At 45.5% G+C, this 12,718-nt stretch overlaps 1 protein-coding gene across 2 annotated transcripts; it reads left to right on the top strand.

The window, feature by feature from the left end:
- Nucleotides 1–2,110: 2,110 nt before the first annotated feature.
- Nucleotides 2,111–11,689, top strand: LOC109753701 (peptide-N(4)-(N-acetyl-beta-glucosaminyl)asparagine amidase). Of its 2 annotated transcripts, XM_020312618.3 has the most exons (17): nt 2,111–2,381; nt 2,470–2,637; nt 2,724–2,894; nt 4,794–4,895; nt 4,988–5,074; nt 5,352–5,434; nt 6,273–6,386; nt 7,312–7,366; nt 7,462–7,548; nt 8,153–8,208; nt 8,290–8,349; nt 8,463–8,550; nt 8,672–9,406; nt 9,481–9,541; nt 9,982–10,084; nt 11,213–11,344; nt 11,446–11,689. In XM_020312618.3, exons 1-17 carry the CDS (start codon nt 2,244–2,246, stop codon nt 11,534–11,536), a joined length of 2,331 nt encoding a protein of 776 aa, XP_020168207.3. In that variant the 5' UTR covers nt 2,111–2,243; the 3' UTR covers nt 11,537–11,689. The 2 variants fall into 2 exon arrangements, with proteins under 2 accessions (XP_020168207.3, XP_073364473.1); XM_073508372.1 differs by lacking the exon at nt 2,470–2,637 and having other exon boundaries at nt 2,138–2,381.
- The last annotated feature ends 1,029 nt before the right edge of the window (nt 11,690–12,718 follow it).

The following is a 12,718-nucleotide window of genomic DNA, read 5'->3' as shown; positions in this document are numbered from 1 at the left end:
CCACCACCACCACACCGTTGTGCTGCTACTGGACGGAGTCTTCCCCAACCTCTCCCTCTCTCCTTGCTGGATCAAGGTGTGGGAGACGTCACCGGGCTGCACGTGTGTTGAACGCGGAGGCGCCGTGGTTCGGCGCTTAGATCGGAATCAACCGCGATCTGAATTGCTACGAGTACGACTCCTTCATCCGCGTTCTTGCAACGCTTCCGCATCGCGATCTTCAAGGGTATGAAGATGCACACCCCTCTCTCTCGTTGCTAGTTAATCCATAGATTGATCTTGGTGATGCGTAGAAAATTTTGAATTTCTGCTACGTTCCCCAACACCGCGGCCGGCAACTCACCGGCAAAGGAGCACGGGAGCTGGAGCCAGGTGCCAGCCGGCTGCTCCGACCACACGACGAACTCTGGGAGCACCTCCGCCAAATGGAAGCGCGGCCGAGGAGGCCGGGCAACCACAGCGCGCCTCCCCTCGACGCAAGGGCTGCTCCGCCTAGAGCGGCCCCCGCCGTGGGAGGAGGCACCGCTGCGGCCGCCAAGGATGATGCCGGTCTCCGAAGGAGTACGCCCGCCCCCCCCCCCCGAGACCACAGCAGGGGTCGCAACGTGCTTACGGGGGCGGCCACGCCCCCTCTTGGGCGGTGGCGATCCGGGCCCCTCCTGGCGAGCCTTCCCTTTCTCCGCGGCCGAGAACCTCTTCGTCGGCGCCATGGGCCTGCGGCAAGACGGTGAGCCGAGGGGGAAGAAAAAGGAGCAATCGGTGAGAAGGCGGAGATGAGCGAGGGGGCTCTGCCCCTCCCCTCATTTATAGCCAGGAGGAGGCCAACCGCTGGCCTCCCCGATCGCGCGTAATGATGGTTTTCTTCTGCATGCAGCAGGGTCTCGTTAAGTCGAACGGTTGCCGAGGCAGCGTGGGGAAGCGGAGGCACCCACGTCCCGTCAACCGCCACGCGTTGACCAAGGCCGCAGGCAGTTGGGGCTCGCGGCGCTCCGCACTTGCCCTTTGGCTTCGCCTCGAAGCCAAGTTCGAGCGCGCCTTGGGCCTGGGGGCTACTGTCGGCGTTCTGGGACCGGGGGTGCCCAGACTTGCCTGCCTGGGGACCATGGCGTGGCTCCGTCAACGGCCCGGTACGGCCCCGCTTCAGCAGCAACAGCTCAAGACCCTCGTGAGGGGCCAAGCCTCGCGAGGGGGACGCCACCAAGACCTCCCCGGGGGCAGCCTCGGTAGGCTGGCTCCCGAGGAGCGGAGATATCAATGCAGGGTGCACCTCGCGAGGCTCGCATGACGTGAGCCATGACGACCTAGGGCCAGGCGGACGCCAGCGGGCGCAGTGTACCGGTTTCCTCTTTGGTGCTACGGAGGCAAGCGCAGGCGTGGGGTCCCGAGAGATCAGACAAAGGTTTCCATATCGGTGCAACAAGACCAATACCGCCAGGACGGCAGGACGGAGGTCATCGCGGAGCCCACGACAACGTCACCACCAGAGCCTTTGGCAAGCGAAGACCACCTTTTGTCAGGATAGCTTGTACTAGTTGTCTCCCTTCAAACTTGGCCGTTGTGAGATCCCTTCCCGTCTAACATTTGGGGAGAGGACCAATGCCACTATAAATAGGACCTAGCCACCACCGTAGCAAAGGACGGATCATTCAGATCATCCTCACAGCCACCAGCTCATCGAGCTCAAGAACACCCCGAGGCTGTTCATCCATTGTACTAATTCATCCTCAGCCCCCTCGAGGCAATTCACCACACACTGGAGTAGGGTATTACACTGCAAGGTGGCCCGAACCAGTATAAACCCCTGTGTCTCTTGTTCTTTGGATTCGTCGAGTTAGGCCGTGGGATCGTTGAGCGAGCGAGCGAGCTGGGGAGAGAGTGTTCTTCGTGCGCACCCCAGAGTTCGAACCTCTTAAGGGTTTACGGAACCTGTAATCCGACAGCGACTGATATGGCGAGATGAAGGAGACGTTCGGGACGCGCGTCCTTTCTAGCGAACGACCAGAAAAACGTGACCTGGCAATTGTAAGTGCTTTAAGATGCGTACTTGCAATCAACGGCTCAGGACGTGTTTGGGACGAGGAGCAAAAATATGGCACGTTCGGGGGTTATAGAATCGAAAAAAAGAAGCAAACATGCCCTTATGCGCTGCTTCGGCCATTGCCTTTCCTCCCACCTGTCACGCAAACCCTTTGAGGCCTTGGTAGTGGACTACGCCGCGACCTGGTCCACGGAGAGATAACGCCATGGTGGCTCGCAGGTTCTTAGTCCGGCAGGTCCCCGCCGACGAGGAGCACACGGTCGAGTACGACACGGAGGACGGACTCGACGTCCTCCGGTTTCAGATCTTCTCGCTCACCTCCGTCCCGCCCGACCTCCAGAAGGTTCGATCCCCGCCCCGACGACACACACTCCGCGATCATCCGGGTGCTTTCGCTCTGCTGTTCGCTGATCCGGTGTGGTGCCCGGCAGATCGTAGTGGAAGCGGATGGCTCCGTGGTCGACGACGGCACCGACCTCGAGTCAATCCCCGAGGGCCTGTGCCTCATGTCCATTGACGAGGGGGAGGACGCGGACGCGGCTTCGGCGTTGGCGACGGCGCAGGAGAAGTCCGATGAGGAACTGGCGAGGTTGATTGAGGTGCAGTTTCCCAGACCACTCACACCCCGCGATCATCCGGGTGTTTTGGCTCCGCTGTACTCTGATCCGGTGTAGTGCCCGTGCAGATCGAGGTGGAGGCGGATGGCTCCGTGGTCGACGACGGCACCGACCTCGAGTCCATTTCTGAGGTCCTCCGCCTCGTCCCCATCGGCGAGGGGGATGACGTGGATGCAGCGGCGGCTGCAGCTGCGAGGGCGCAGGAGAAGTCCGACGAGGAGCTCGCGAGGATGATTCAGGTGCGGTTTCGTTATGACATCCCTGGCTGTATCGGATGGTCTAGTGCGGTATCGAATTGGTCCAGGAGTTGGTCCTGCTTAGTGTGCAAATTGATCTGGTAATCTAGTTCACGCGATGGCTCTGGAGTTTGGAGTTTGGGTTGGACTAGGGTGAAACATGGGCACTGCATTTTACTGCATTGCAGTTTGGATGGTATCGGCAGGTCTTGTACTGTTTACATTTGTTAAAGATCATTTCTGTTTGATTGGGCAGTGAAAAGGGCAAGAGCTATGCTCGATTTTCATACCTGCATCTGTTCAAACTTGCATAAATGTAGTTTGAGGGCAGCAAACAATTGCATCCCTTGTTTAAATACTGAAGTACTTCACCTAGGGGAAAAGAGAGAGAAGGAAATCCAAATATCGATCCCCTTTTGAACATAGGAATAGGATGTCATGAGTCATGACATGCTAAATCATACAGGAATTGGAAACACTGGAATTGGTAATAGAAGTTTGATTGCTCCACAGGATAAACAAATTAATCTTCTACACAGACTGAGTGATGCCATAGTTAGACAGAAAGGAAATTTTCCAAGAGGGCTACCCTCTTCGCCTACGAAGCACCGATACGGCGACACGGATACGGCGATATGGGTACGGGGATACGGGATACGGCAATTTCCAGAAACAGCAATACGGCGATGTGGCAAGTATAGATAAATAATTAATAAAATGGCATGTTATAAAGACAAAGAATAATAAATGCATGAGATGAGATCAAAATACTGCCCCATAAGTTGCATCCATGCCTCTTTTCATCAAGTCCTCGTCTCGATGACTGAATGATCAACAATTTATTGAATCCTCATGGTACTTGCAAAATACATCATATGCTAGTATTAGAATTTGAAATATACATAACACTTAAGCATGAAAAGCTGAAAACAGTAAAGACGTTGGCTCGTAGCTTGCTTACCCAATGATACATGCTTGATGCTTCCCAGCCTCTCAACTGAAGATTGGCCTGCAGATGTCATTGTTAGTATTTCACTCCCTAGCACTAGCCGCAACATCAGCAGGTCAGCAGCAAATCATAGTTGATACAGCAGAGGCCAGCACCCAGTGCCCAGCTGCAGCTAGCAAGCATGCACACAAGTACATAACAAGTACGCAGACAGACACCAAGCACGAACGCACGCACACACGCCGCAGCAAGCACACACACAGCCAGCACGCATGCACTCGGCAGGAAGCACACACAGAATCAGCACGCAGCAAGCCAGCAAGAGCGGGAGGACCAGACACCACTGGGAGAGAGCAGAGATTGGGAAGGGGGGGGGGGGACACCTTGCTGGTGAGTGGTGACGGCCAACAGGCGGCGGCAGACACTCCAAGAGGCGGCGAGACGAGTCCACGGAGCGGCGAGGCGAGTCCAGATGACCGCAATGGAATCCAGGCAGTCCAGGCAGTGGCGGTGGTGGTAGCAACGCGGCGGCGCACTCGTGTGGTCGCACCTGAATCCTTGATCCAATCTGCTGCACAACAAACTGCGAGAGAGAGTGCTGGCTGTTTAGGGTTACGACTTTGCGAGTGGTGGAGTGGGCTTTTACTGGGCTTCCCGTGTCGCTGCCGTGTCGGCGGCATATCGGCAATTTTTTTCTTTTGTTTTAAATCGAAAATCACAATACCCCAGGGATGCACGTATCGCTGCGGTATCATGCTTATCGCCGCATCGGTGACGTACAGGACGGGGATACACAGGTTTTGCACGTATCGGTGCTTCGTAGCTCTTTGCGATGATTTTATAGATTTGGGGTGTAGGAAAGCAGTCCGTAGGAATTTGGAAAGTTCTTTCATTCCTTTGAACCAAAGGGCACCTATAGGAAAATATAACTATGCTTACTGATTTTTTCTTAGGCGGAAGAAGAGGCACTTCTACTGCAACAGTACAGCATACAAAGTGACGGAGGAGAGGTTTTCAGAGAAAGAGTTGAGCCATACATGCGCCAGGTTCTGAAGGTATGTAATTGGAATACTTTTCATTTGCAAAGCATTCCTTAATATTGTGGTTGTTTCTGGTTCTTGTTTGCTGACACTCATTTTGGATGTAGTACGAGGATCCGTTGCGTCAGGAAGCAGCTCTGAAGACGGTTCCTGTAGATGAACTTAAGGAGAAGGCGCTGATTTCACTGGCCAAGGTTTCTGTTTCTGCCTTGGCTTTCTGTTAGTTACTTTTTTTTTGTCTTGATGTTCTCTATATTTCTATAGAACTATGTTTCCTTGGACTTGATGATAAAGTATATTTTCTGGTACAAGTTTGGCTCCATAGAAAGTTGTCGTATTTTACTACTATAAATTTTAACACCATGACTGCGTCTGGATATTTTTGTTGTCGTAATGGTGTGGATTGCTATATCAAGTTCTATGTTTGAAGGGATGTCTTGTCAGAAATTCTCATACAAGATTCTTTAGTAGGAAGGGATCTTCAGTCCTTCGAAAAATGAAGAGGATCATGCCTTTCTGTTGCAATTGCTCTTCTGGTTTAAGCAATCATTCAGGTTACTGAAACATTCTCATGACTCTTTTTTCGGTTATTTCTTTTTGCAGATGATTAGTGTCTTGTGTCTGATATGGTTTCATGAGAGTAATTACCGCTGGGAGGATCGCCAGGTGTTAGCTAACTGATAAGCGGGTTTAGATTAGGGATTATGAGTATGAATTAGATGTGAGATAGATCGTAACTCTTCCCGCTTGATTAATTCATCTCGAGATGTCATCCTTATATATAGAGGCCCAACAACTCAAACCTAGGTAGCAAACTAATATCTTCTCTCTAATTAGTTTATTAATTGGTACGATTCCTAACTTAAAAGAACAGGGATATATCCATATATCCCTTAACTGGAGCCCAAGATAGCATGTGGGTGGCCAACCCACGTGACAGCTATCATATATATTCTATGGCATTACTTATGCCATTTTGAATTATATAGAAGAACCTTGAATTTAGTTTCTGGAAAGTAATGCTATTTGTAACATCGAACAGTGTTGTCAAAGAAGTCAAGCAAAGCAAAAGGCCTCAGTGATTAGTTTGTCCATAACAAATGTCCAGTGGTACTTGCATGGCTTCACTTGAGCCCGTGGAACATAGAGATTAAACGCTATCTTTTTGAACTTCATCGATCCTTATTATGGTATTATCAGTGGTATTTTTGTTTGGATTTCTATACTTCCACGTCACTCAGTACACACTATACAGCGTTACATGTGTGGTTCAACAGCTTAAGATAGAACTCATATACGCTTCATCTTTGAACATTGATGCTTATCTTTGCAAATGGGTTAACGTTGATGCTTATCTTGCATATTGGTTAACAGTGATCCTTGTCCTTGCAGATGGGTTAATGCACCAGCTTGTGACATCTGTGACCGTGAAACATCTGTGGTTGGAATGGGAAACCCACTTCCCTCAGAAATTGAATTCGGTGCCTCCCGTGTTGAGATCTATAGGTAGCATTCAGTAGAATTTTATTTAGTTGGACTTACTTCTGCTATCTTAATTCAAATTTATTTTTAGAACGGTCATGTTTCCTTCAACAACTTGCAAAATTGATGTCCAAGTAAATGACAATTCCACATCTTGAAGCCTGGTTATTTATGTACTAGCAATTTGGCTAGGTTCATCTTTTTGGGTTTGATGTGATACCACTTATTTTGGAGGAACAAAAGTTATGAAAAATTCTGAAGTTCTCTAATAAATAGCATTCATGTGCTATGCATTTACCTTGCTGCACATTTTCTGATAAACTTTTTACCCACACGTCGAGAAATGAAAAGGAAAAATTCTGCTTTGAACGTAATTGGAAGCTGTTCATTTAAATTTGCTCCTGTCTGCAGCAGGATCTAATGTGTGGACCAAATTTGGATCTGAAATTTCGTATCACGGGTAGATGCATCTTGTGCCCTGCTAGATCTCACCTAAAGGCTTACCCAAGTTACCCCTTGGTTACATATGCTATCTTATTTTGGTGTGCTCTCATAGCCTTCATGTTCATTGTCTGCCAAGTATAATTCCAGGAAATTATGTACCCTGCAACTGTTCCTGCAGCATAAGACAAATTCTTTTTGCGCTTCTGTGTGTCATCTCTATCTGAATAACCATGGCTGTCAGGATCTGGATCAGGATCCTAGGCAGGATCATTTGAAGGTTGACATGATCAGTATTTTTATATTTTTATGAGCACGATAGGATGCTAGTTAGAGCTCTGGAATGGCCCCACAGCGCTGTAGTATTATAAGATCCTACATACCGGAACAACTGTACTTCTATCCTTTTAATACTTCATCTCCTCGCACCTGGTGCTGTACTGTCAATACTTTTAGAACTTTATTTGCCTATATATAATATATATATATATATATATACTATTTTTAGGTGCAACCATTGTTCGAGCATCACCCGTTTCCCAAGATACAATGATCCGCATAAGGTATGAGTAAGCTGTCCTAGCCTCCTGTGATCCTGGTAGTGGGTGTGTATTTTTTAAACCAAGCTGGAAATTAACATTTCTCGCTTTTTTGTAAGCTTATACAAACTAGGAAAGGACGCTGTGGAGAATGGGCGAATTGCTTCACATTCTACTGTCGAGTTTATGGATATGAAGCTCGTTTGGTTAGTTTCATAATTCTCATAATCGTATTAGCTTCAGTAATGATTATGGTTTCCTTCACTGTAAGTGATTCCATATTTGTCAAATGGTTTGACGGCCTTCCTTATCTGGCATATTCATTCATATTCGGCGGTTTAGTTGAATACAGAATTATCAAATGTCCACATTATTCAGTTACTGAATTGTTAGTATGAAACAATTGGTTTGGATTTCCCACTCAATTAATCATTGAAGTAACATGTGCTAATATTATGATTATATGAGACACTGAAGTTCTGAACACTAGCTGGTCAAAAAAAGTACTGAATGCTAGACTAGATTCATAACTGATTATCTCTCTTAAAAAGGTTCCAGTCTCTGCTTCTTGTGAGTATTCTTTTTCATCATTCAGTTGCTTTGTTTTCTCCAAAAACCACTTATTGGAGTGCTCGTCCAATTGCCATATTGCTGCCTTGACTGGTCTTTGCTCTTAGTGTAGTTCAATAAATATGCTTCTTTACAAAGGCAATTTAAGCTCTGCTACAATTCTGTTTTTAGCAAATGAATCCCTAAAATTTTAATTCTACTGTGGTCAACAACTGAATATGCCTATTCTTTACTTTACAGATTCTGGATTTCACTGATCATGTCTGGACAGAATGTTTTTCAAACCTCTATGGGAGGTTAGTATGACCTATCCACCACTGCTTCAAATGCGGCATTTTATTTCCATTTTATTAATGCCACAGTTCTGGAATGTTTAGATGGATTCACTTAGATCCATGCGAAGGAGTCTATGATAATCCCTTGCTGTATGAGAAAGGGTAAAATACAATCCTACCCAACTGATTTCTGCATATTATTTTGACATATAATTCATCTAATAGTTTGTCTAATTTTCACTTCATATTGATGTTGTGTTGCATCGATTTTCTAGGTGGAACAAGAAATTAGATTATGCAATTGGTATCTCAAAAGATGGAGTACATGATATAACAAAACGCTACACCAGAAAGTGGCATGAGGTAGAATTTTCTTGCTTGGTTAGGGGCTGCGTTGGGGGTAGGGGGCCTGTATTGGCGACCTTGTTTTTGAAGAAATTGTTCTCATTTTTACCTAATGTGCCATGCGGCTTTACATTTGCAGGTTCTCTCTAGGCGGACCATTACCTCCGAGGATACAGTTTCAGCTATTCTGATGAATATAACTAGAAAGTGTCGCAGTGGATTGTCAAGTGATGAACTCTTAGCCTTAGAAAACCGTGACAGGAAAGAGTCCGAGGAACTTAGTAAAGCTACCTATCTTGAAGTTAACAACAGCATATCTCTACCTGGAAGGCAAAGTGGTTCTGTGGAATGGAGAGCAGCAAGGTCAGAATTGGGCCAAGCAGACTCACTCAGTTGCTCGTCGTGTCCTATTCGGAGATGCGTGGATGCTCATGTTTCAAAAATATATGATGCTCTTTCAGCTATTCTTTCTCATTTTTGTGATAATAACATCCCTAATGAAAGAATCATTGAAGTTTTCGTCACATTGAGGAGCTTGATGCAAAATCTTAAAGATGCCAACTTCAAAAGCAGGAGAGTCACATTAGATCAAAAATTGCAGCAAATTTTTGAGATACTTCCCTCTGCTGAAAGATTGCTTTCTGCTATTTCTTTAAAAGCAGAGTTACACACTGTTGGAGATCCATCCGTGGCTACAGATGGAAATCTAATACATACGTCCTTAGCATTACCAGTAGCACTAGATGCAGTTGATGAGATACTAAGTAACTATAAGAGCAATATCTTTTACACAAAAGGTCATCAATTCCCAAGAGGCAATAGACTCTGTTCAGGTTCAGTCCTTGCAAGCAGTGAGCAGCTCCCAATTGGAATTGTATGTGTTGCAAATTAATCATTTTTATGTATCTATTTATCAGGGTTTGCCCTAAAATATTGAAATCATTTCAGGCAACAGCAGCCTTTGACGGCATTCGCTTGTCCAAATGGGAAGAACCTGATGGAGCCAAAGGTAATTTAGTGCTACCAATATAACTTGTTCACAATCTTATCATTCATTTTCTTTATAAAATACTACTCCACCCGTCCCACAATATAAGATAGTTTTTCAAGTTAACATATAAGACGTTTTTGCATTTCAGTTCAATTGAACTGCATTTAGTTACAGAGGTAGTAGCATATATTTTCTCGTTTGTACTCCTGTGATTTTTTTTTCAAAATAGGGTTTCCCCCCGCTTTAGATTATAAAGCAACGGCCAAAGAAAGCGAGCACCATTTTCATGTCATATGCAGCCAACCAGTTTTTGACAGTAGTGTCTGGTCAACTGTCGAGCTGATGTTCTGCAGAATTTTCATGTTGTGCTTAAGAACGCTATTGAATTGTTCCAACTACTTATGATTGATTGATTGGGGAATTTTATTGATTTGCTGTATGGCAAAATCAATTTGCAGGATGTTGGCTAATGTACAAGGTGCATGGTGGCCAAACTTGCGAGTTGGAGTCATATGATTTGATGTCAGCTAATGATGCTCCTGAGAGGGATCCAATGGACTGGTACATTTACTAAAAAAAAAACTGTTCCTTGGCTGTCTGATGTGATTCTATTCTGTATAATGACTATCGAACTTATGCTGTATGTTATGCGCGTAAAATAACTCATGAGCGCCTGTCATGGGCCTATAGCCCTACAACTATAGGGGACACACCAGGCCAAGGCAGGGTATCTCAATTGAACATCTTTATCTCCTGGGGATTTATTAGGATTAGATTCCAGGTAAAGAATATTATTTCCTGAAGTTGGAGATAGCCTGCTAAGGGGATGAGACAGCCAGCACAGGGAGGGCACATATCTATTATCTATCAGTTAATCAGAGAATAATCCATTCTGTTTCCATACTCCTCCCATTCCTATACCCCTCTGGATATTCTGCGACGCAACATTTTCCTGCCATTTTTGTTGCTGTATCGCTGACAACATTGTTAATTTTAGTACGAAGTACTCCCTCTATCTTTTTATAAGATGTTTTTAGAGTCTATGACAGTGTTAAAAAACTTCTTACATTAAGTTACAGAGGGTTTTTATGCGAGCGGTGTTACTTGCTACTCAAGTTATTCATATTGTTAATAGAAGTTGCCTGTTAGAGAGTAGTATGTCACTAGCTTTGCCTGATTTTAACCTTCTTTGAAATGCGAGTAATTTTAACAAGCTCCCTCTTACCCCCTCTTTTCACATGGGAGGTAAGAAGGTAAGAATTAGGGGCTGTTTGGTTCTAGGCCTACGAATGCCACATTTTGCCACACAAATTTTGCCACACTTGCCTAAGGTTAGTTCTTCAAAATGAGAGCCACAAGTTGGCAAGCCTAAGGGAATCTTGCCACACTTTTTGAGTGTATGTCATGTGGGGCCCTAGTGTGGCAAAAAGTATATTTCCTAAGGTAAGGCTTGAACCAAACACCCTCCTAAGTTGGTCAAAGTTGCCTAACCTTAGGTGCGGCAACATGTGGCAACCATAGTCACAAACCAAACAGCCCCTTAATCAGACTACTACTTACTCAAATCAATGGTTCGGATCTATTATGCACTCTTACCTCTCATGTGAAAAGGGGAGGTAAGAGGGACCATGCTAAAATTTGTCTTGAAATGATGATATTCTGCAAGTTACTAACAATGTTGCATTGCAGGGTCCTTGAAGGGAGCACAGACCAAGGTTCTACCTGGAATACTATTGATGCTCGGAGTTCTGTAATCTTCGGCAGCCGTTTCTGTAGGAAATCATTTACTGTTGACAAGAGATACAAAGCAAATGTACTTCGGTACGTTTTATGGTTTATTATCGGCTGATATAGTCATGCTGCATTCTACGTGTATTATTCTTGCGACTAAAAATAAGCTACGCTTTGCTTGCCTTTGCCAGGTTTCGGTTTCTACGTGGGAGAGAATCTAGTGCCAATCCAAGGTTTCAAATAGGATCCATCGATTTCTACGGGGAAACACACATGGCCTGATCGCAGGTGTTAATTTGTGTGTACAAAACCCAACAAAACCTTGTTGAATCATGCACCTATCATGGCCAGTACTACATGCAACCAATAATTGTACTGATTATCTTGGATGATTGTAAATTCCGGTTCTACTCTGGAAGAGGTTCCTTTCCTTTCTCCCTGTGAGCACCTGTGCATCGCCATTACTCCCGCTAGCAACACTATGGGTTGGCACCTCGACTACCTCGTCATTTTCCCTCTTTGTCAAAAATGCGCTATGAGCATCTGTTGGCCTTCAATATCCTCGAGCCTCCAAAATGAAACGTCCCATTCAAGATCCTGACCCCATCGGCACAAACACCCCCTGTTCCCTAATGCTAACACAAGCGTTTCATATGGATAACACTTCCTTGGCTATATGAATGGCAGCAAGGGGTTTCGCTAAAATTGCCGAACTGTCGAACCTACCACGAGGCATGACGTTCGTTCGTTCAATCACGGTGAGGAGGGAGGGATTCACGCTGAGGCACAATTTTAGCTTCGGTCGGCGAGGGGATGGGTGCTCGTCTCTCTCTGAACGACGCATGTACAAGGGGGTAGGGATGGAGGCGGACGCATTCGCATCTGTCCGCGCCCAAAAGCACACTAACTCTTGTTACTTTAATAGCTGTGTTAGACTTAATTAGTCTCCCAAATGATAAGTGCCACACGTGTGGTATCAAGCTTTCCAGCCTTGACGTTTTTTATAACTAAAGTTGCCATCCGAAAGGAAAAAAAAAACAAAAAAGTCATCCGGAAAGAAAATTGCCATCCTCGCGTGACTAAATTTGTCATAAAAAAAATTTGAAGTTGACATGTATTCATGCCACATGTATGTCACTTATCAAAGTCCATTAGTATCATCATGCGGACATTCGATGAATCATGTACGCCGTCCGTCTACATGCTTATAAGGGAAATGTTGGGCAATGTTTCTGTGGGTTTGAACATGCGTAGATGAATCATGGAACAGGGGAGGGAACATGTAAGGGCATCTCTAACCCTCAACCTAAAATGTAACTCTCAAGTTTTTGGACTAAATTTATTGCACCTAGTTCTTTAATAAAACTTACTCCTTATTTTTTTTGAAAATACGAAAACAAACGTTCTTGCTATGGTATTCCAGTGTGACTTACTTTGTAACGTTGGATTTGGCTAGTGGTTGTG

The sequence above is a fragment of the Aegilops tauschii genome, chromosome 2 (assembly GCF_002575655.3).
Source record: "Aegilops tauschii subsp. strangulata cultivar AL8/78 chromosome 2, Aet v6.0, whole genome shotgun sequence".
Taxonomy (NCBI): Eukaryota; Viridiplantae; Streptophyta; class Magnoliopsida; order Poales; family Poaceae; genus Aegilops; species Aegilops tauschii.
Note: the sequence above shows the minus strand (reverse complement) of the source record. Positions and strands in the feature narration are given on the sequence as shown.

Bases quoted from the DNA above. Each gene is read 5' to 3' on its own strand.
- LOC109753701 (XM_020312618.3), top strand. From the start codon at position 2,244: ATGGTGGCTCGCAGGTTCTTAGTCCGGCAGGTCCCCGCCGACGAGGAG. The intron at 5,075-5,351 runs GTTTCTGTTTCT...ATTCTTTAGTAG, and splicing joins CGCTGATTTCACTGGCCAAG to GAAGGGATCTTCAGTCCTTC. The intron at 6,387-7,311 runs GTAGCATTCAGT...TACTATTTTTAG, and splicing joins TCCCGTGTTGAGATCTATAG to GTGCAACCATTGTTCGAGCA.